Here is a 24,201-nt window from a genome sequence, read left to right on the forward strand (position 1 = left end):
GAAACTTGTTTGACATGGGTAACTCAATTTGCGTTATTACAATTTAGTAATACATGTGTAACTTAAAACAACTTTCATTTAAACCAATTCAATTAATAATACAATATAATAACTGGGTAATATGGAAATTGTTAAGGTGATTGATACAGTGAATGCAAATGATAGATAAATTATTAAAATGATAGTGGAACAGTCTGTAGACTACAGTATTAATAGTTGTTTAAAGTTGTTGAAAAGATTGTGATAAAGTTTGTCTGTTCAAAAAATGGCAGGGAACTGAATCACTAAAAAATGAATAAAAAAGTGGGAAAGTGAGGTGAGTACTGCTTTGCTGCACAATAGATGTTGTATGGCCGTGTGGGTCACCCTAATGGGTGTGTTATATTTAAATCCAATGATATAAAATGATCCAAAATGCTTACAAGGTACATTATGGCGACAAAGATAATTTGGTAAAGTAGGTATATACAAGCAGTGTTTGGTAAATTACTTTTTAAAAGTAATAAAATTACGTTACTGGTTACTTCAAATATTTTTATCTAAATTACATTTGAGTTACCTAGAGTTATTTTTATCACTTTACATCACTTTTTATTCAAATTCATTAAACTTGGTAAAGCAGTAAAGAGAGAACTAGAGAACTCATATTGACCGATAAAAGCAGTATGCTCAAAATAATTTTTACCTATTGTAATATAGTAAAAATATTTTAATTTTTAGAGTGCCCTTAAAATCTTTTCACATGCCATGGATTTGCCATCCCTGGTATATAGCCATATAAGTAGGCAGGTAGTTTAATCATAAGTCATAAATCATACTTCATCTTTATTTTTAAATCGAACTCTTTTTTTTCGCCTAATAAAATAATAACATTAATTCTTGGAATGTTCAATAATATTATTAACTATTATAATTTATAGGAATGGATATAATTGATTTTTAATTTTTAATTTTTCTGGAATATCCTATCGGCTTCTTTTTGTAAATTGTAATACATTTAAAACTTTATTGTAACAATGTGGTAAATAAGTTGTTTGTGCTTCTATTCTTAATTCAAACTCAGAAGAAGTCCTAAATCTAATTACAGCCTTTATATTGGAGGCTACCCTGTAGCATCTAATTTAGATAACATTGTATTATTTAAATCTTACTGAATAATTGGTATTCCTTATAACCGTTGATCTATAATTGTATGCAGTATGCGCAAAAAGCTAATAAAAAACTAACTTCGTAGTAATTACTTTTAAAAAGTATTTATTTTACAATTGCGTTACCTTAAGTAAAATGCAATAAATTTACTGCTGCGTTACTGAACAAGTAATTGCGTTACAGTAATTTGAAATTTAAGTTACGTTACTACCCAACACTGGGTACAAGCTCTATTATATACTCTAATTAACTATAATTGGGAAGATACATAGGCGCAACTACCTACGGTTAAAATTCTTGGGGGGCTACAGCCCCCCTAAGTCCTAACAAAACCATGAACTTAAAATATCCTATCGGGGGTCATAATACACATTAAGTCAGCTAGTAATGATTTCACTAAACTTCGTTAAGAAATTAATTTTCAAAAGATGATAAAGAAGAAAAACCACAAACACGCAAAGTCTAAAGAGAAATCGGCATCACATAGTCATTTCAAGGCAGAATCAAATGTGGTTAAAAAAGAATAACAGATTGGTATGATACGGTGGTGGAGTTTTTAGTCATTCAAAAACAAGTTGTAAGTATAAAACATATTCATGTTCTAATTGTTCAAAGATTGGCCATCTTAAGAAAATGTTTACAAATAAAACTGAACGTGTTTATAATATAAATTTGGATGGTGTAGACTTAATTTTAAGTAAATTAGATAATTAATATAAACTAGAAAAGTTTTAATTCAGTTAAATCTTTTTATGTTAAATAAGATACAAGTAAGTGCTAAGATATTAGAGTTTTTAGTTGATACAGGATCGACTGTATCTAGCTGTTACCTATATGTAAGACTTAAAAATGTATTAAAATAGGGTACCCTTTAATATACTGAGGATATTAAAAAACTGAATATTAGTTTAAAGGCATACTATTAATTATTCTATTAGGAGTTGTTGAATCTAATTGAAGATTTTACCAAAGTGTTAAGACTTCAATTTATTGACGCATGAGAGTGCATACTAAAGTATATTCTTAGATCTTGAACAATTTGTTGTTTTTATGATAATGCAGTGGTATCAGGGAAAAATAAATCTACAATTTTAATTATTGATGTACGGCTTATGCTTTAATTTGACACCACAAAAATATGGGTAAATAAAAACCACTCTACTCACAACTCTAATAGATTTAGAAATCATGCAGTACGTAGACCATATATAACTGAGGTCTATGGTTATTGATAGTATTTTAAAGATAACACACAGTCTCTTTTAGAGCGTATTAGTAGCACGGCTATAGATACTATGGTTGCACGACGATGAAAATTTTTTGACCGTGCAATGTTCTTATCAAAAACCTCGTGACTGCTAGCGCTTTCAGCGGAACTTATAGTCTACCTAATCAATCAACTCGGTTCACCTTCACTTCACGTCTTGAATGAGTTGAATTACTAATCTCAATTCTCAATTCTTTTAACGATTCTCAATTACCTATAATATACCTATATATACCTATAATTATGGCTATATAGTATATAGTTCCACCGAGGCACTAAATCATATTAAATCATAGCTCTCGCAAAGTTTCATATGAATATCATTATACTATAAGATACAATATGCATAAGTCATTTTTCGTAGAATTGTAAATTAATTTGTGTCAATTCTGAATTATTTGAAATTAACTGTGGAACACTAGTCAAAGTCATGTGAGTTGCCGATTTGGCTCACTCTGATTTAACTCATTCAGCTCATCTTTGATATTCAACTCTTTGAATCAAATAGTTCATGAACTACACACCTCTATGCAAATTGCAACGTACTCTGGAATTGTGCACTGGAACTGTGCAGTGTGCTGGGTGCGGGTGCCCACACATACTACATTGTACATAGTACATAATATGACTTATAGCAGGACACAGAGATTATAAAGTTATTGATTTTGTGATTAGTAATAACAGTTAATAGGTAGGTAATTATTAATATTTTGTATTTAATAAAACAACTATTATTATACACCTATATAATATTTAATAGTAATTAGACTGCATTAAATATTAATATTCACACAAAATAGGTTAAATGTAATCAAATAAATGTATATTATAATAGGTACATAATATATAAATATATTTATGTATGAACCAACTTTTATTTGAAAAAAAACCCGGGATTTGAAAAATAATATGACAACTTAATGGTACACCACAAATTCCGCTAAAAGCGCTAGTAATCTAGAGGTTTTTGATAAGAACATATAACGCCGTTTTCTTCTGCAACACGCTATATGCCGTCGCGCAACCATTCATATCTATAGCCGTGATTAGTAGTCAGCACAGCAACATTCATGTTATAAGATAATAATTTATTATAACTGTATGTAAATGATTATATTTATTATGAATCATCCTTCAATTCCATTTAAATGAATCATTCAATCATTCCAGATATTCCATACATTTAAGAAATAACATACTACATACCTATCTTTTAACTCTTAAGAGGACGAATTTACGAAAAGCAGTTATAATTTAGCTTAGTTATGAAAACGAATTTATCTACAATCACACTTATAGCAAATAACAACATATTCTGTGGTTTGTTGGTAATGTTTTCCTTTGTTTATTTTAATTTGGAAGTGAGCTATAAACTCGTAAAATAACTCAATTAAAAAAACTCAAAACTCCCATCAATATTAAAATATCGAACAAAACACTACCAACAAACCACTGACTAGGTATCTTAGGGAACTCATTTGTTGTCTCCCCACGGCCCACAAATCACAATACCATAGCACACATACCAAATAAGTAATAACATACCAAATTGTACGTCCAGAACATTTAATTTTACTCAGTTGTTTTTAATCTACTGATAGTAGATTTATCATAGAATTTAAAGATAAGAATATTATGTAGGGTCTGACTTATGATTTTTTAATTTCAAGTTAAAAAAAAATTAAAACGATAGTAATGAGTAATGACTAATGAGCATTTTATGATTGTGTATATTTTTGTAAATGTTAAATACACACAACTAGCTGCAAAATTACACTATAAGCCTAAGTGGGGCACTAATAATATTCTTACCTTAAAAATATCGCCATTTCATAAGTAAAAATTAATTATTCTGAATGTAGAATATATTATACAAACATATATTTAAATTCTATGTTGTGAAAATAAATTAAATTACTTTATTGTTATACGTCTAGACCGTCTAGTAAGTACCGAAATAATCACATTTTAAAAACTTCTTAGCAAAAACATCGAAGAAAATTTCGTTTCCCATAAATTTTGAATTATCAAGGTTCCACTGTATTTTAAATTATTAAACACTTATAATTCTATACATTTATGTTTAACTCAATTGGAAAAATGAATTACTCTTACAATTGGTTTTATGTATTTAATAATGTATAAAATTATATTAAATTACATTAAACCATCACATTTTTATCTAGAATAATTTTGTTTAATAAATAACTAAATTATTTTAAGAATTATTTAAAAATAATATTGCTATAAAAGATATATTATTGGTAGGTACCCGCCAGCGGCCAGCTAACTTTAATTCAAGGTTTACTAATTTCAACAGGAATATGTGGTTAAAATATTAGCATACAATAGTGTTGTAAATTGTAATATTGTAACAAGTTTTCAGTACCTGTATTTTTACATTTATTAGATTTTAAATGATGAAAATGTTTCCATGTAGGTATAAAACTTTTTGAACAGTGGGTATAATTTTGCGTCCAAACAACAAACTTCAAATACTAAATATATTATACTACCTACAATATCACACTAAAGATATAATTACTTGGACAATGATTAATGAATGGATTTGTTATATAATATTCCCCAGACCATATAAACATTTAATATATTATACATATATAGGTATACTGAGCACAAATCGTATACATTCTACAAAAGGTGCAAAATATGTTTCCTGGTGAGTGGTGAATTATTACTGCATACTTATCAAGTAAAAATCCAAATTAATTAATATATTAAAAAATAGATTTTTTTTTTATATTTATACTTTTGTTCACATATAAAAACAAAACAATACATGCCAACATTACATATAAATATGTAACTTACGTAGTAGTAGTCTGTGCTGTACTGGTTAGTTAATTTGAATTATTTGACATCATAAATATCAATCTTACAGCTAATGAATGAAAAATGTGCACGCATGCATAAGAACTCAAGGAATATAATATATGCATGTAATGATGAATATTATTGAAAATTGATGATTATGTTGTTAACATTAAAAAAAATTAATTAAATGTTAACATACCAAATACTTAATAATGTACTGTTCAAATGAAAATAAATCTATGATGTAAACACGAATATGATATTATTGTTTTAGTGTGCCAATACGATTTAGGACTGAATAGTTTTTTATACGACTTAATATATAACTTAGAGAAAGTCATGTTTTATGATATATTTATATGCCACGTTTTAGATTTTACATAACGCCTTTTAACTTGTTGGCAACTTTTAAATTGGCATAGTTCAGCAAACACCCATTACAATTATATTTTAAGCCTTATAGTTATACGATCGTATTGTACGCGTATAATATATTTACCTACTACTGCTATGTGACTATATGGTGGCGATAATAATATTGCGATTTATTGGTTAGTCGTCACAGTAAAATTAAAATTATTATGTACAAATATGTATAATGTATTTATATATTTATATTTATACATATTATCGCGTTAACATGTGTAGTACACTATTAATATAAATGTATAAATTGAATAAAGAAGATTAAAATATCTTATGAATAAAAATCATTGTTATATTCTGGTCTATAGCATTATATATTTTCTGTAAAGTTGTTAACTAATAACTCATATCGTAACTACGGAGATAATATTATATTTTATAAAATCAATGATAATAACTATAAGTATACATAGTAGAAAATACCTATTGTCTATGTGTACTTATTATAAACGTATTATTTTTAAATTCACTCAAACATTTTATAGCATGTTAAACATGAGCCGTAATTAAGTATACTGAATTGGTTCAATTTTCAATATAGATAATTTTTGGAAAAATTTAAACATTAATTTAACTCAACTTTCAGTGTATAGAATATCATCGAAAATATAGTAGGTACAGAGTTCCTCGTTAGCTGTTCTAATCGACCAAATAGGATTTTATAAGAATTTCGCAAGAGGTCATATAAATTATAATAAAAAAATATGCAAAAAGTTATTTTTAGTTTTTGGAAGTGCTGCAGTGAAATGCCAAATATTAAAAAAAAAATTTTATTCGGTTAAAATGGATTTTGCTAAAATGTTGAGAGAGTCGTACAAATTCGAAATAATTTCGTATTTATCTACTAAATATTTAAAAAAATTGTTATTTTTTTGTAGGAGTGGTTGTGAAATATTTCTACAAGCCAAATGCTTTTTTTCGAATTCATTTAAAAATAAATTCGAATGTATTCTGGTTTTTATAGACATTTATTGTTCCTACCTAATATGCTTGCTGATGGTTTTAAATCTATGTATTACGATTAAATTACAAAATTGAATACATTCAAATTACAGAAACATCACAAAGTTTGTAATTAGTTTTAATATAGATATTTTACATTACATAATATATTACACGAAATCACTAAATCGATTTTTAAATTCAATTTGAATTCAAATAGGCGAAATAGCTAATAGTTTAGTACAAATACTAAGTATAATTATGTTATAAAATCAATGAGTTATTACTTATTAATATATAATATGACTAATACCATACTATATACATTGGGTTTTATGTATACATTTCTTGAGTGAGTAGGTTTAGCTATAGCCGTGTCATGACTAATACACCATACTATAGAGATTGCACAATTTAGAAGTATTAAGCCAATGCAGAAAATCCGAAAACATATATTTTTAGTAAATTCAAATATTTTATGCAATATGCAGTACTCAAAACTATACTCAAATATATATATGGTCTTTAAGATTTCCAAAATTAGATTTTAAATAACTGAATTATTAAAGGAAAAATTGGATGAGCATGGTTGGTGAATTACCCTGTATTTATTTTATTATTTACCTTCAACAGTCTCTGAAATTAAACAAATATTTTTTTCCCTTTTCAGCATCAAAATATTACGAAGATTATCAAATAAAATGTTGTGGCGCCAGAACTATTTTAATATTTAAGTGGGCTGATCTGTGGCCAATCGTTTTTAAGGGAGGCAGGGACTAGGGAGGTTATTATTCTACGTTTAAAATATACGCCCCCGAGCCTCTCTTCTACGTATATGGGTATACACCTACCTACTATACAAACGTACGAAATGTGTAATAAACGTTGAACAGTACAAGTTATTCATGTTAAAACCAAATGCTAATACATTACCCTTATGGTCAATGGTCATGAATATTACTTATTTTGATTATTATTTATTTTGTATTAAAATGAATACTTTTGGTAAAATGCATGAGAATATCAAGGTAAAGTGTAATAACTAATAAGTGTATAACTTTACAAAATATATAAACCAAAATATGTTTTGATGCCGATAATATAATGTTATATTTTATGGTGATCAGTGCATGCTCTATTACTTCAGTCCAATTCTGATATCTGATTTAAAGTAAGTGCCACGTTAACCTATTGTTCAGTTTAAGATGAATATTATAAAATATTTTATAACAGTTTTCTACAAAACTAAGATCACTTAAACATATTAGTAAAAACCACACGTTACCAATAATTAATGTACAATAATAAAATAAATGATATATAGGTACAATAGGTACATATAACATGATTATTGTTATTTTAGTAGAAGTATAAATGCGTTCTACCAACCAAAGCGAGATATACAATAGACAATATAATAACCTAACCTGCAAAAGGGTTAAGACAAATACTTTACTATCGTTAAATTTTTTTTATATAAAACAAGTACCTAGTAGTGCAATAAAAAAAATGACGATAAAAATACGCATATAAATTAAACGCAAAAAATGAAAGCAAAAAAAAGCGTCTACATAACTTATTTTAAAGTGTGAATATTATTAATTTAACTCGAGTAGCATCCACATAAAAAAAATGTTATCGTCCTGACGAAACGATGACGTCTACCGGTGTGATTGCAAACGCCAGACACACAGTTGCATATTATATCATAAGACATAGCATATAGGGCATATAGATACAAAAATTTCCGAACGATTCATTATTAGGGAATATACATGTAAATTGTATTAGTACTTCTGCAAAAAGGCAAATGATGAATAACGAAATGTCATCATATATGTCATAAATATCAAGTATATTTTATGTGAGTTTGGTACATTTATCATGTGAAATCCAACAATGTGTGGCGCAGATTAGATATAATGCTATTTTGTTTTTCAGTTATTTAGATGTAGCTAAATATACATTTTTTTTCTTAAATAGAATTAAACGAGAACTATCCTTTTCTACTGTAAATTATTTAGTAGATAATTTTATTGAAAATTCGTACCAGTAGTTTTTGAATTATTTAACTTTAAGTAGGTACTATAATATTGTTCTACGATTACGAATTTTCAAGATATTAATTAATTATATATATATATGATATTAAGAGAATTTATCAGCATAAATAATTTTTAAAAATGGTCAAAGACTCAAGTATAATAAATCCAAGATTCAATATTATATTTATTTTATATTTTTATATTATCATGAGCATAAACACTTAAACAATTGAGAAACTACTCGTTTGACTTTCAGAAAAATGATCTGCTTAATATAACATTAAACCTACAGTAGAAAAAAATATTATTATTTGAAAATAGAAGTTGTTATGGACACAGTATAGGTACTCCTTAAGAGTATCGGAGAACAAAAAAAATTAAGAATTAAAAAAAAAATTGTCCATAGAAAATTCAAAAAATTCAAAAAAACAATTTGAACAAATACATTACCTATTAAAGAAAAAACGGAAGAAACATAACGCTTGGTGAATTTCCCGGTACATTATATACAAAAAAATGTACATAATATATAAACCGCCTTCCTTCCGGAAATGCGGTCTAGTTGCCCCACTGACTGCTGCACTTATTTTTATGGCACTCGACACACATCGCTTGCAGTAGCGAATAGTAGTGGCTAACTGCAATAGTAACAACTAAAACAATGTCATGAACAACAAATTTATAGGTTTACTGTTGAGTATAGTGAACTGATATGATACACAGCAACGCAGCATAGCGTATAATATACGTATAGAAGCGGCGCATGGTGGTAGGCGTGTCTGCCGGGACGTCTTGTGCACGCCGCCACCGACGACGACCAAAAGAGTGACATCAGGAGTGGCGGTTTCTGTTCGCGCGGCACCACCGGCACCGTCGTTAGTTAGCCGGTCGACGCACGAACCATTCGCTATACGCACGTGTGTCCGACCGCACAATCGCCGCGCACGTTTTACCGCCGAGATTGTCGTCGCAATAATTTTTTTGCTTCGCATATTTTACAACTCGTACACGAAACCGCATCCAACACAACTCGATCGTCTCTCTTTCTCTCTTTCTCCTCCTCTCCAAATCGGGAGTGACATTTAATTACAATTATTATCCGTTATTGTTGTCGTTCGTTCTAGTGGGACGCTGCCGGTTTTCGTCGCGGTGGCCACTTTTTCGCTCCCGCGAGAGGATTTGCTCGTGCCACCGTCGGTCGGCCGTTTCGGAGTCGCAGTGTCCGCGTCCGCAGCGCAACCGGATGGCATGAGCCGCAGACCCGTTGCAGTCGCAGTCGCCGTCGTGGTCGCCGTCGTGGCGGCCGTGTCGTCGATGTCTGGCGCCTATGCGGACACCGTGTCCGCCGACGTGCTACCGGACGGCGAAGTCGAGATTCGCGTGAGCGCCGGTAACGTGACGGCTAAACGGACCTCGTTCACTTCACCAGATACCGGGTAACGAACACTCAATATTATAATATTTAAATCAGTATAGGTACCTGGTACCTATATACTGGGCAACCTAACACTTGCCCTTTTACGAACAAAGTTAACTTTCGTAACTTCCTACATTTTTATCGCATCGTCATGTATCGAATTACAACCTATCTGCTTTATGACATTGTGCTATTAATTACGATGTAGGCATCTATCATTGTACCTAAATGGTGTTCACGAGTTTCATACCATATAAAATAGCTTACCTATTGTTGTTTAAAGTTAGTGCAACAAAATAATGCAATATAGACTGACAAGACTGCAAAATTTGAAAAATAAGTCAAAACTATTTTTTGTTAAAGATTTGAAGCACTAATGTAGTAGAATTTCAGACTATGTAAAGTGCAAAATACTATTTTAATTGAATGCCATAGTTATAGTCTTATGCTTAAGACGTTTTCATTTGGTTTTCATACCAATTTTGAATTGTTCTTCTCTTTTAATTAGGTTAGTACTTAGTAGGTACCTACACTTACATTATAATTTACATTATATACGCTTTTATATATATTATATACACCGCCGCAGCTATAAATTATAACGGTATTCTTGATTTAGTTTTCTATTGTAACTTATTGTAAAATATATTATTTATATTACTTTTGTTTGATATTTTATTGTATTTTTTCAAAAGTATTTTTTTTTAATTAAATTATACTTGTTTTATTACCGTTTAGTTGGCTTAAAAGTAGAAATGTCTGAAGTGAAAAAAATATCGATCATATAAATGCAACACATAACTATATCATCGTTGTATTTTTAAGCACTCTGCATTCTGCACGACAGTCGACACGACTAGCTGCTTAAATGGCCATGTGATGAAAAAAAGTTTCATAGTACATTGCCAAACCAGTTTTATAAATATGCCCTCAAAGTCTAGGTTACACATTATTATGTATTTTGGTATAAATCGATTTCAAAATAAAAAAGAAATATCTTAAAATCAGTCAGTTATCATATTATATTAAAGATATTAAAGGTATTAATTTTGAAAATAGTTATTAGCCGTATAATATTTATTTTAGGACACGAGCTAACCTTTTTTGCTTAGTACACCATTTTTTAAATAAGACTCGATATTAATATAATACAAATTACATATTTCTGTTTAAATATACGCATTTATTCAATTTTTTTGTCGTTAATCCTTTATTTAATTTTGCAAGAAATTTTTACTTTTTTATTAATGAATTAATCTTAAAATCAAACTTAAAGTTAATCTATAAGTTTAAACAATGTTGTTTTTATAAAAAATCTTAAAAATCTTAAAAAAGACATACAGGTTATTTCATAAATATTATGATTTATAATTGGAATTAACATCGTTGTTCTCTTAAGTTATGAATAGGAATTTTATAATACAAAATACCACCCATTTAATACCAATTGTAAAAAATTAAGTAATGTCAAAAACTCAAAAATATAGCTATATATAGAATTCCTGTTCTAAGTTGTACGTCTATGGTAGGTATCTGAAATTTTTTTTCTGATAATAAAAAATAAAACCTCCGCAACTATGGCCATTGGTCTGATAGTAACTTAACTTTATACATCATTGCATCTGATACATATATTACAATGCTTAAATTAAGGTTTAATTAAATTGTAGTTAATTTATAGTATTTTGATACAATTAAACCCAAATTACTATTGACTGTAATATAATCTCTATAATTTTAACACAATATTGCTAAATTCAATGATAATACTGCAGAGTTCTACTTTTAAAATAGAAAACAAATAATTCTTTGAAACTAAGAATTTTTTTTAACACGATAATGCCGGGTTGCATGAACAATCACTAAACATTTAACGAATCAATAGTGAGCTAATAACCCCTTAAACATGGTTTAGCGGCCCATTAAATTTTATTGGGCCGTTAAATTAATAATTTTTTCATGCAACCCGGCATATGTAGTTTAATATTTTTAAAATCTATTTAAAGTTGATAGGTACCTTTTGTCTATTAATTGGGTACACTGTATAGTGTATGGCATATTATACATCCCCCTCAGAACTTAATATATAGCTGGTACATCATATAATATTCATCCAACTTAGCAGTTAACGTAAATTTCATTTTTTGTTTCTGACTGCTCGATACAGCAATAAAATTAATTTTTAAAAACAATGTGAGCATGTATAATAAATAATAATACAATTTGGCGTAGGTATTTGTAAAAAATACTATTTCGGTGGGTGCCGTTGAAAAGCTTGTAAGTAAAAACCCCGGTGTATGTAGACGTATATGAGTTTATTTGGTATATTATACGTAATTATTTGTAAAGAATCGAGAAACTCTTGCTCATTCATCAATGACACACTAGCTGTGTCTGGACGTTGTGGTTTTTTTATCTAATATATTATGTACTGTTTTATTTCGATCTTCCAACCGGTTAATAAATACAGTACATGTGAACCGGTTTTGATTGAATTTCAATTTTTGAGCATATATTTTTGTTATAAAAATTTTAAACGAATAAGCGTACCTAACGTAAATGTTATACAATGTGCGCATCGTACATTCGGTAGGTGTTTTTTACCGTTCGTGGTGTGAATTTTGCAGAAAAATCAAACCCTGCAATCAGGTGCCAGCGCAGATAAGTATATATTCAAGCTCCAAGATAAAAATATAGACGAAGGCCGTCGAAAAACAACTCGCGCTAAAAAGATCACAGCCGTTACATCACGCGTGTGGGTAATCTTTATATTGTACCTTATATCTACTACTACGCGTCGATTTATCGTGAGCGTAAAATTCTTTTCGTTTCGATTTAAAAATACGCTTAACAATATATATACATTGACTCCATACAACGTTCGGACGTCATGTGCGTACACACTACACATACTGTATTATATATAGCAGATGTACTACGCGGGTAGGGAGAGAGAGCTGCGTTTAGCGCCGGTCAGTCTGTTGTTCGACATGGCCCACATATAAATGTATTGTATATACATATTATATTTATATTATCATGAATAGCGTTTTGGTGGTGTGGGCGTATTGTATGTTGTATATTATGTGCATGTTAAGTTATATAATACACGTACTTGGTTTTTAACCGCGAGAAGTCGGCTATACCGTTGAAAATCCTGGGTTCAAGTCTTCAAACGTTTAAGAACATCGCATTCCCCGCGGTAAACACCGCGGTTTACCTGCTGCAGGTGCGAGAGACTATAATATTGTATTATACTTACGGCGCGCGGCGCTGCGAAATGTCAAATAAAAATATACACAGTACGTCTGTACGATAATGTATGAGGTATATATAGGAGTCTTCTCCGCGTGTGGGCGCCCCGACGAGTCGGACCTTTCCGTTACGTTTGCAGGGGTGTATATTATATATTATATTATTATCTGTTTTGGAGAATACATGTTAGATCGTAATATGTATACGCGACACGGCGACAGCGGTTATAGTATCATACGCGTGATAAACATCTCCCTGCGACGGCGGTCGGATGACGAGGCGCAAAATACACGGACAATGAAATAAAACCACAAAGAATCGATTTGGAAAAAAAAATACATAGGTACACACATATTACGCAGGTACCGCGGCCTAGCTGTACATATATCGTCTTAAACGACTCGCGCTGTACGGACCTTTTTAGACGAAAATAAAAAAAAAAACCCGAAATGTGGTTTTCTTCCCTTGTTTATTCTAATGTTTACCTTGACGTGTTCGGCCTATATTGACGTGAAAGGGGGATGCCGACACCGAAGACGCCACCGCTGCACAGGGCTACGACGAAGTGATTTATACTGCTGCGGTGCATAGCTGCAGGGCGGCTGGGACATTCTTTGTCGTCGATACGCGTTCATTATATTATTGTTAGTATATTGTATTTATTCCTAACTATGTATATGCATATATATTATGCTTGCGTATTGTATATACTATAAGCATGCGGATCTGAACGAGGTCCGACGCGTATGTGTACATAATATACGCGTCGCGTATTAATTTAAATTGTTTCTTTTTTATTTTAAACAACACTAAGGCTACATAGATACGCCATATGAATTTTTATAACAAACGGGCGGGCTCTGGTGTTGCTGCTATATACACGCGGACGGTGGGGAAACAATAGTCGGACACGATCGGATTTACCCCGGGTGGTCATTATAAACTCGTAAATGTTTACATCATTAACTATATATCTAAAGGTGTGAAGCGCTGTCATCGGAAGATACACATCTCCTGTGTAGACGAACGACATCAAAGACTAATTATTCGGCCTATAGCCTATAGGTCCAATATTCATAGATATAGCCATATAGGTATACAAGATCGAGTTCTTTTGGACCTATAGCGGGAGTGGGGTGATGACGGACCGATTAAAGAGTTATATTTTATGAGTCTTGTATACATGTATGTTATATAGGTATAACATTTGTATTAATAATTTGTGGAATCTATGAGTGTCAGTAGTGTGGATCTTGTGATCAAAACGATTTAAATCAAACCTATAATGTATATGAGGAAGAAAGAATGATGTAATTTGTATGATATTATTTATTTTGTTTTTAGTTATAGTTAGCTTTACTTGTATCCTAGTGCAGGAAAATAGTGTTGGCCTTAGTGATTCAGTTATATTATCTTGTTGTTATTATTCTATTAAAAAGTTACAAAACGACCGGTTTTTTGTATTTGCTCCTATATAATTTAGAATGCTTTTCGAGTGCCGTCTTGTACACTGAAAAGACATGTTAAAATAATAGGTACAACACTACATGTGACATGTCATTGTAAAGTCAATTCAAATCTAAAATACGTTTCGTAAATAACCACATCATTATACACAACGTTGTTAGATATCACAAAACACAGACATATTATTCAATACCTGTCTATAATTTTACTGAAATAAAAAATTACCAAAATACTTAATGAATGCTGGTGAAAAAAATCGAGCTAGCATCATGGCGTTTATAGTTGTTTGTCTATACTGCTGCAACCTACAGCTGCGTACGAAAAAACAGAGATAATTATTAATTATATATATTTTCTTTGCTGTACACTAGTTCATCTCCTTGAATATTCTTTATTCCACGTTTGACTTTTAAGAAAATACTATGTATATAAATATATCATAATATTCTATATACTATTTAAAGTACCCATACCGAAACGACACATCATAACAGCTTGCCATAACCGCACTTTTCACGCCCACAAACCCACAAATCATCACACTTCGATGTGCACTTTATTGATTACCTATAAACAAAAGTGGTCCAAGTGCAGAAAGTTTAATGGACATTTCAAAACCAGAATCTTTAGAATAAAGTATAACTATTTTTCCACCTGGTTTCAACGTGTACGTATTATATATGTTTAAAAACTTTAAAATACAGTTATTTCTGTCATATTTTTATATAGATCAACAATTATTACTTCAAAACGTGTCGTTTTTGTTCATTTATACTTGTTAATATTATATTTTATTTGTTTATTTATCGACTGATTAGAATTTCAATTTTAAAGACCACGGATTATTTAAAATTTATTGTATGGTAGATGATTTTATGGAATTTTCGTCAAAAAAATGAATTAAACTGCTCTTTTTATTCGGAATATAAGAATAGATATAAACAGTTTAATTGCTGTAGTTCCTACTCGGCAATAAATTGGTAACACAATTCAAACATATTGTATTAAATACTAATCAAATCTGTGAGTATTATTATTTATTAATATTTATTATTAATATGCGTGTCTATTTTCTGTGTCCAAAGAATTATATCAAAATATTATATTAATTATAATACGTACCTAATTATCAGACAAATGTTGGATTTATAAAAAGTTTAACTACATTAAATATTTTACAGTATTTCACGTGCTCTATAAGCATGAGTATTGTGTATGGATTACGTTTGTATCCGGAAGTAGTATGTACTGAGGGTATACTACATTGAAAAAGACCATTCACTTATTAAGGTTAGGGCGGATAGGGTAGCACAAGGTCACTTGAAGTTGAAAACCTCTTAAATGTTTTTCACTTCATTTTAGAGTGGTATCAAATTTTTAAATTTTCTATCATGTATCCATTATAATATAGTACAATGTACATATCTGCTATACAACAGTAACTAGTCTACCATACAGCATCTCTGTAGACCGCATGCACTTGTAGAGTGCTTAGAAATTAAAAACCATTCCCAGTTAAATTATTTTAGAAAATAATGTATATTATATATCTACCTATAATATTTAAAAATATATATCGAGGCAAACAATATTAGGTACGTTGTTTGATTGAAATTATTATCTAAGTATTTATGTTAATATAGGTTAATGGCCTTGATGATACAGTCATATTTTAAGAAATAATAATAACGCCTACCTACATATAAATCAAATTATAAATGCATAAAGTAGTCTAAACATTGTAATAGTGTATAATGTAGTCTTAGACATAAATTTATAAACAGCTTAATGTAAGTCAATTTGTTCTTGGATTTAAATTTTGTTGAAAATAATAATTGTACCTGTATAGGTATTTACTCAAAAGGGAAGTGTTTCAACGGTAACTCAGTGAGAGCTGGTAATGAGAGTATTATGATTATGTTAATAAATCGCATATGTAGGTTCCCTAGTTCCCTATCCAATTATAATACGAAACAAAATTAATTTTTTCGTATTCACTTATAAAAAATTACATACGCTATTTAATAGCATAATAAAATCTAAGCTCTACAAACTATCAAGTCATCAAGGGTAACATTCTGTTCTGTTATACCTACATAATTTTATTATACAACAATTTAATTTTTTATTATAACATTTGTTTGTATAAAACTTGACCCACATTGTTTTTGGCAAAGCTTAAACGCTGTATACCTATTACCTACATTATATATACACACACGTGTGTGCAAATTATGTTAGCTGTTCGTGTTTTGTTGAATCAGAAAAAAATTGCGCATATAGAGTAGAATTGAAAATATGACCAACAAAACTCCGCGATTCTCTGAATTCGTGAGAACATACGTCATTAAAACTCGACCGATTTTTGCATTCGTTCATTCAGTATATGTTCTGAGTGTATAAAATATATTGTGTTTGTGTTCCACAGGTTCGTCACGATGCACATATTTTTTCTATAATATTACATTGTACATTGTTCTTCGTATACTGTAGGCCACATATTATAATATGTAACATTATATAGGCATTATATAGGTACAATAGCTGAGGTGGAGTTTACATATTATATTATACACAATACAAACGTTGTCCGATTTCATATTTAGTAAATACCAAATTAGATAATATACGTATTATAAACAATGTTATTAAGTACTAGACGATATTTTTTTAAACTCTTGTTACCAACCTACTCGCTTTCTAGAACAATTTTTCTTTTTTAGTTTGAAGTAAGAACTTTTATTTATAAATTCACTGAACATTCACTTTGCCACAAATAAATATTGTGATCGTTTCGATTAGTTTGGGTTACGTCATTATTGGTGTTCATACTTCACTATAGGTAGTCGATTATTTAAAATGACATCATCCATATTATACTATATCAAAAAAATTCTAAAAAAAATACTGAATATTTAATTAATTAATTATATCTAAATATATATTACAATACAATAGTTTTTAAGTCTTTATAAGAAATGCGTTTGAAAAGTGACTGAGGATTGTGTTAAATTATATCTCTAGATACATAAGCACTTAATTGTAAACAAAACATGATTTTAACTACTTTCCTCGACTTACACTCACAGTTATTATTACAGATACTCTATTATTATAGTATAGTTATGTTCAATGATAGAAAAAAAGTAAAACGATTATTTTCTCTGTTGCTGCAGGTCAAGCGGCGAAATGAAATAATTTTTCTGAATATATAAAATAAAATATTATAATATAATAATAATAATAATAATAAATGATTACTAGTTTTAATATTTATGCAAATATGAAAATAACTATGGGTATACCTATGTACTCGTATAACTATAGAATGGTATGTATAGCTATGGAGGGTAATTTATTTATTTATATAGTGTAATAGCATTCGAGTATAATAAATATACAAAAACTAATGCGTTGTCGAAAACTCAAAAATGTTAAATAAAACACTACGAAAAATTTGCATAACTCTGCAGTTATTGAAATCTATACGCATGTGGTATGCGTATATTAATATTAAATGTATGTAACAATGCTGCTGCACGATGCATGCGCTATAATAGTGTTATATACATAGGTAGGTATGTTTTTAATTTTTATAACACGCGTTCAGACGGTAACAGCTCACTATTTGGCTTTGAACTCGCGTTTGTCGTTTTATTTACGATAAATAAATAATGAAATGTATTAATGCGAAAACCTACATTTCAAAAAGTTGAGAAAAAAAATTACGTAAAACTCACGGTCTAGTACGCCTATACAGGCATATATATATATATATATCGATATCTCGTTGATGCAACTCAAAATCATGCTGGTTATGGGCTTCGGATTAAAATCGTCGGTGGTGGCGGTGTCATCAGCTGGTGGACGCGCGGTGGGAAGGAGCTTTGGAGCTTTAAATAATACATCAGCGAGCCAGCACGCGGGCCAGCAGGTCGCCGCCGCACCGACGTGTGTAAATCGTAGCAGATGTCAAACTGGTGTACAAGGAACTCGCATTATAATATTATTCGCGCCCAAAACGCCGTGGCATACGTAATCGAGAAACGCGGCGCTTCTGCGTCTGTCGGTTCTCACAGTTTATTAAAAGCGCATTTTTAATCGGTTTATATATTGCCGGATCGACGCCGCCAGTCGTCACTTGATCGCAGGCTCGCGTTACGACTATAAGCTCCATAACTTATTTACTTATATTATATATTATTTCCATCGACCTGTCCGTAGTTTGTATAGGTATATATAAACTTATAACATGCAATTTTATATCTTCGCCGAACTCTGCAGCTGCATCCGTGCTTTAAATCGTCTTTATACAAAGATGTAGGCGTATATATATTTATCTTTTTAATCCACACATCGCACACCACCCTTAACGGGTAAATATATATTTATTTATTTATTCATAGCGGATATAAATAAGTGTATGCAAAATCTAAAGAAAAATTCCAAAGACTTCCAAAAACCATATTATATGAGAAATCAGAATACAATGACACCTTACAATTTACATTGTTTATGCATATCTATGCATAAATATTTAAACACAAATTCGAGTAAATTATAAAATTTCAACGGCATTACGGTTTTATATTCACTGTTCTACTGTATAGTATAGTCAACAACTGCAGTAAATAATATTACTTGATCTAAGTTAATATAAGCAAACACAGAGTAAACAACACATGTATTTTAATACTATAATATGTAGGCAGGTAATACATACCTATACGTGTGTGTACTTGTACTTTGTAGGTATTTGAATATAGCATAGGTAACTATATTACCATTTACATACAAAAAACACATTCGCCATGTGTCTATGTATGTGCATATAATGTCATGTTATATGTACGCCTTATATTTATAGGCAGTTAGAACGATGTAGGCATAATTTGATCTGCTGGTTCGTTCAAATAGTTGGGCAGATTGTCAACAACCATTCTTTGTCGCCAATTGCCATTATACAGTCATTACTCATTTATAAAGATACAATTTTAAAGTCGATCTTATATACCGTAATATGTCCTCTCTGTAGTTAATAGCTATGTTCTCACATTCAGGGTTCTATAATATAAATAATACAAATAATACAAAAAAAAAACGGTATGCGCGGTATACACATTAAGACGTTGTATATTTTTTGATTTGGCCAGGTTGGTATGAATGGAGTCGGGTGGTTTAGATAACTGACTTCAGATTTACGAGTTACATCCCATGAAGATAATGTTGATATAAGTTCTAGATGGGAATAAGATTGCAGGATAATAGTTAATCCGGATGGCCAAAAACTGATAAGTGACAACTATCTCAACTGCTAAATAACATGATTTGAGCTTCTAAGGAAAATTTGGGCATAAGCGTATAACACTAAACCTCAGATCATATACATCGTATATAGTTTAAACACTAATCCATATTAGAACCGGTCTTGAATAAAGTATACATTAATATGGTATTTAAATCGGTGAACGCCGATTCTGAAACATGTGACTGTGACTAAAAATCACAGATGACTACACAACCACCTGACAAATGAGTGTCCACTTTGTAGTTTTTACATTCAACATTTCAAACGCAACATTAAAAATATCCACTTGGCGAAAAAAGAAGTGGAAAAGTAGATGGAGAACTCGGATTTGCATTATAATATGAACTATAACGAACATAATATATCAAATAATTTGAATTATTATTGTCTCATTAATATTATTACTGTGTTAATTTTACATTTATATTAATTTATTTAATTTTATTATCTATATTTATCGGTGTTAATTTATCGTACTATGATATTTATTATTTATAATTATTTGTTGCTCTGCTCTCAAATTATCATATTTAATACATATAGTATATACGGTGTACACTATATAGTATATATCTATGTGGATATGTGTCGATCTACCGTCAACACGCAACGATTTAATAACCTTACAACGCTAAATCAATATAATATTTAATCCGTATTTCCGTTGTAATTGCGATATAAATTAAAATGTACATACATTTCAGACTTCTATAGGTAACTATTATATACATTTATGTATTTCTTGTTATTATACTTATACTATACTAAAATCACCATGAGTCACGATCTTATAATTCATCTTGATCATTATTTCAATATACTAGTAATATTACTATACGCTGCACGTAAGCAGTCTGCGTTCCGTTTTTCATTGAGTAGGTAGCGTAATATCTTATACTTTACCGGCTACCGTCGAGTTAAAATTAAAAATAATAAATATTGATTTAAACTTTGGCTGTTTGATATCGTGTAATAATTTGCACGATGCGGTATTATGTTTGTTTGAACAACAATTTTAGTAAAAAAGTATAGGTAACACTATAATATTATATAGGTGTATTCGGATGTACTGATGTAGCCCTAACAGTCGGCAGGTATTATATTGACATTATATTATATTATATTTAGGGTCTAAGAGTACAAAGAGAAATCGATTATAAAGTTTCTATTCTATAGATCATAATCATAAAATAAAATAGTATAAAAAATTACAAGCAACACGAGTCAAATGATGTAATATAGAAAGAAGTTATAACATAGAAAAGACTCTTCCGAAGAAAATATCGGCGATACCTGTAGGTTATTTCCGGTTAAATACCTAGTAAATACCTATACGGTCTACACATGCGTCTGGAATGTTTGTGAATTGTGATCGTAATTGTGTAATTTTATAATATGGTTTATACGTTTTATTCTATCGTCACATTAGAATTATAAGAACTAATCTGAATTCAATACACGTTATTAACGCGTTTATAATGCATTGCGAAAACATCGTATACCTTCTGATACTTGTATGCATTGTCATAATAATGCCAGTGCCACAATCCCAATATTGAGTCCCCGGTTAAAAAATATTTTAGAGGTTCTAGCCATGCATTTATAGACTCGTGTAGGCACACAAGGGGTGTGGGTTAGGCACTTAGTTAGAAATTACTAGCCTCCCAAATATTATTCGACAATAGTAGTTTTATTTGGGGATTATAACCTTTATGTTTTTTCGGTTTCGGTTTCATTTAGGTTTTAATCCTAAATCTAATAAACTTGAAATTTAGGTTGCGGTTAAGGTTGAGTTTAATACCGGTTTTAACCAGCTACAAATAAATATTTTTTAAATTTTAAGTTTAATAGGTCGTAGAATGTAGTTACAGTAGTCACCACTCACCGTACTTGGGGTGCGTGGCGAGTGTGTCTTTAAGTTAATGAATCTTGTTTATGGCAATCACAGTAATTATTATATTATTAAATTACACTAGGTAAGCAATACTTAATTAGGAATAACTAATATGTATGTAAAATCACAATAATATTATATTTTAATAACACAGCATACCAGACGATGCAAATACGAAAGGCTCTCGGCCTCTCACGATACCCAGATGGTCAGATCTACCATTTAGCACTCCTTTCATAGTCCACTAACCATGATGAGGAAAATAAGGCCATCTATTTATAAAATAATTTCGACATCGTTTTTGTTTTGAGTTCGTTGTTTATCAATAATTTCGAATTAGTTTTTATTTTGAATTCGTTGTTTATCAATAATTTCGTTTGAATAGGTATTTTTGGATAGTACTCGGTGATCAGTATCAGTATTGTCCAACTATAATAATATAATCTACAGACTATAATAGAATAATCAGTTATTTTTATAATACTAATTTAGGTACCTCACAACCTTGAAAAATAGCTCGTATAACTAGGGATTTTATCCTAAACTCGCTAAACTAATATGATTTTTAATGTTATTTGATATAAATAGTATAAAATCATCTTGGGAAAAATATAAAATTAAATAATATTGAAAACGCGGCACAAATAGTACCTATAATTTCTTTGATCATCTTACTTATAAATAAAAATATACATATAATCGAAAAAATTGAACTTTGAAAATTTTGTTCGGGTTTTGGTTTGGTTAATATATGAAACATTTTGGTTTAGGTACCGGTTCATAATTGAGAATTGACACAAGGTTACCGGTTTTATAACCGGGGCCTGGACTTATTCTATTTCTATAAGACATTAGACAATAGGTACATTTATAATTTATATCATACATTCATATTATGATATAGGTATTAGAGGTTGTTAATAATGAGTTTTTAATATTTTTATCATTTGTTTGCAAATTAAGGATTATAAATTTATAACATTTTAGACCTCTGCGGCTATGCAAACGCCGGCCACGTGTGGCTCCGAGCTAAGAAATATTTGCTGAGGCAGCAACGACCGCGTTTTCCTCACACTAACTATGACTGACGACGGATATTATTGCAGTTACCCACTAGCCAGTATACCTACCTACCATAATAATGTATACAATAATAGCAATGGTTTATTTAATTCGCCAGCTGGTAACGACGATATTTACCGTTGGCAAGTCATATTAATGAAAACTACAGTAGCTTGGGAAAGTTTTTCTCCACGCTCGAAGTGGGGTCCGATTCTCAATAATTTCTTAATACTGATCAATGTGGTTCATCGTGATAATTCCTGCTTTATCAGTTAGTTCAATGGAGCAAATTGCTGGCTTTAATTTATGGTGGTGCAAAACGTAAAGTATTTTAGTCAAATATAGTCTTGAAAGCTGTAGCCTTGTAGGTTGAAGATAAGACAAATGTTGACTACCTATGTGGGAATAGTTTTCAAGTTTCGTTTTGTGTTGTTTTGGGAGATGAAGGAAATTACAGAATCTATATCGGCTTATAGCAGAGTATTTCTATTGTATTGTGGACCACAGTTATGTCTACCATAAAACCTCGGCTGCATTTATTATTTGCTATAAATCTTTTTTATTTTTTTTTACTTCAATATAATCTTATTAGCTATAGTATGGTTAGTATCGTACACTCTAAGAGGTGACCGCCCTATCGCTATTTTTTGAGTAGGTACCTACCGATATATCAGGTATTGCCGCCTAGCATTCAAAATAAAATGCTTAACTATAAATTATAAGAAATGTAAATTACATTAATATTGTATATATTATGGTACAATTAGAAAATTGGAGATATTTTAACAACTTAAATACTAATGTTTGCTCGCGGTAACATAGATGCATCGTTTGAAATATTTGGTTTTTATATAGGAACTCCCCAAGTCCCAACTATATGACTGAACAAAAATCAAAGTGTATACAATTTAGGGACTGCATCATGTGTAATTCCGGAAATTGTGACAACAATTGTTTACATTTTTTTTTATTAACTTAGGTGTGGATCGAGTTGGGAGAGCGATATTTCTATGATGAATTAGGACAAAAATTTATTTTCAGGTTAAAAGGGATGATATTAATATTTGTTATATCATGATTATAATAAATATAGCAGTATATCCGTTAGTCAAAAATGTATTTAACATCAGATCA

The 24,201-nt window shown here is 30.2% G+C and overlaps 1 protein-coding gene across 1 annotated transcript in view; it reads left to right on the top strand.

The window, feature by feature from the left end:
• Positions 1–9,550: 9,550 nt before the first annotated feature.
• Positions 9,551–24,201, top strand: part of LOC111028014 — a 43,955-nt gene continuing 29,304 nt past the window's right edge. The window contains exon 1 of the mRNA XM_022306545.1: positions 9,551–10,100. Coding sequence (XP_022162237.1) covers positions 9,913–10,100 — 188 coding nt within the window. The 5' untranslated portion in view covers positions 9,551–9,912. The remainder of the gene's footprint in view (positions 10,101–24,201) is intronic.

The sequence above is a fragment of the Myzus persicae genome, unplaced genomic scaffold (assembly GCF_001856785.1).
Source record: "Myzus persicae strain clone G006 unplaced genomic scaffold, MPER_G0061.0, whole genome shotgun sequence".
NCBI classification, from domain to species: Eukaryota; Metazoa; Arthropoda; class Insecta; order Hemiptera; family Aphididae; genus Myzus; species Myzus persicae.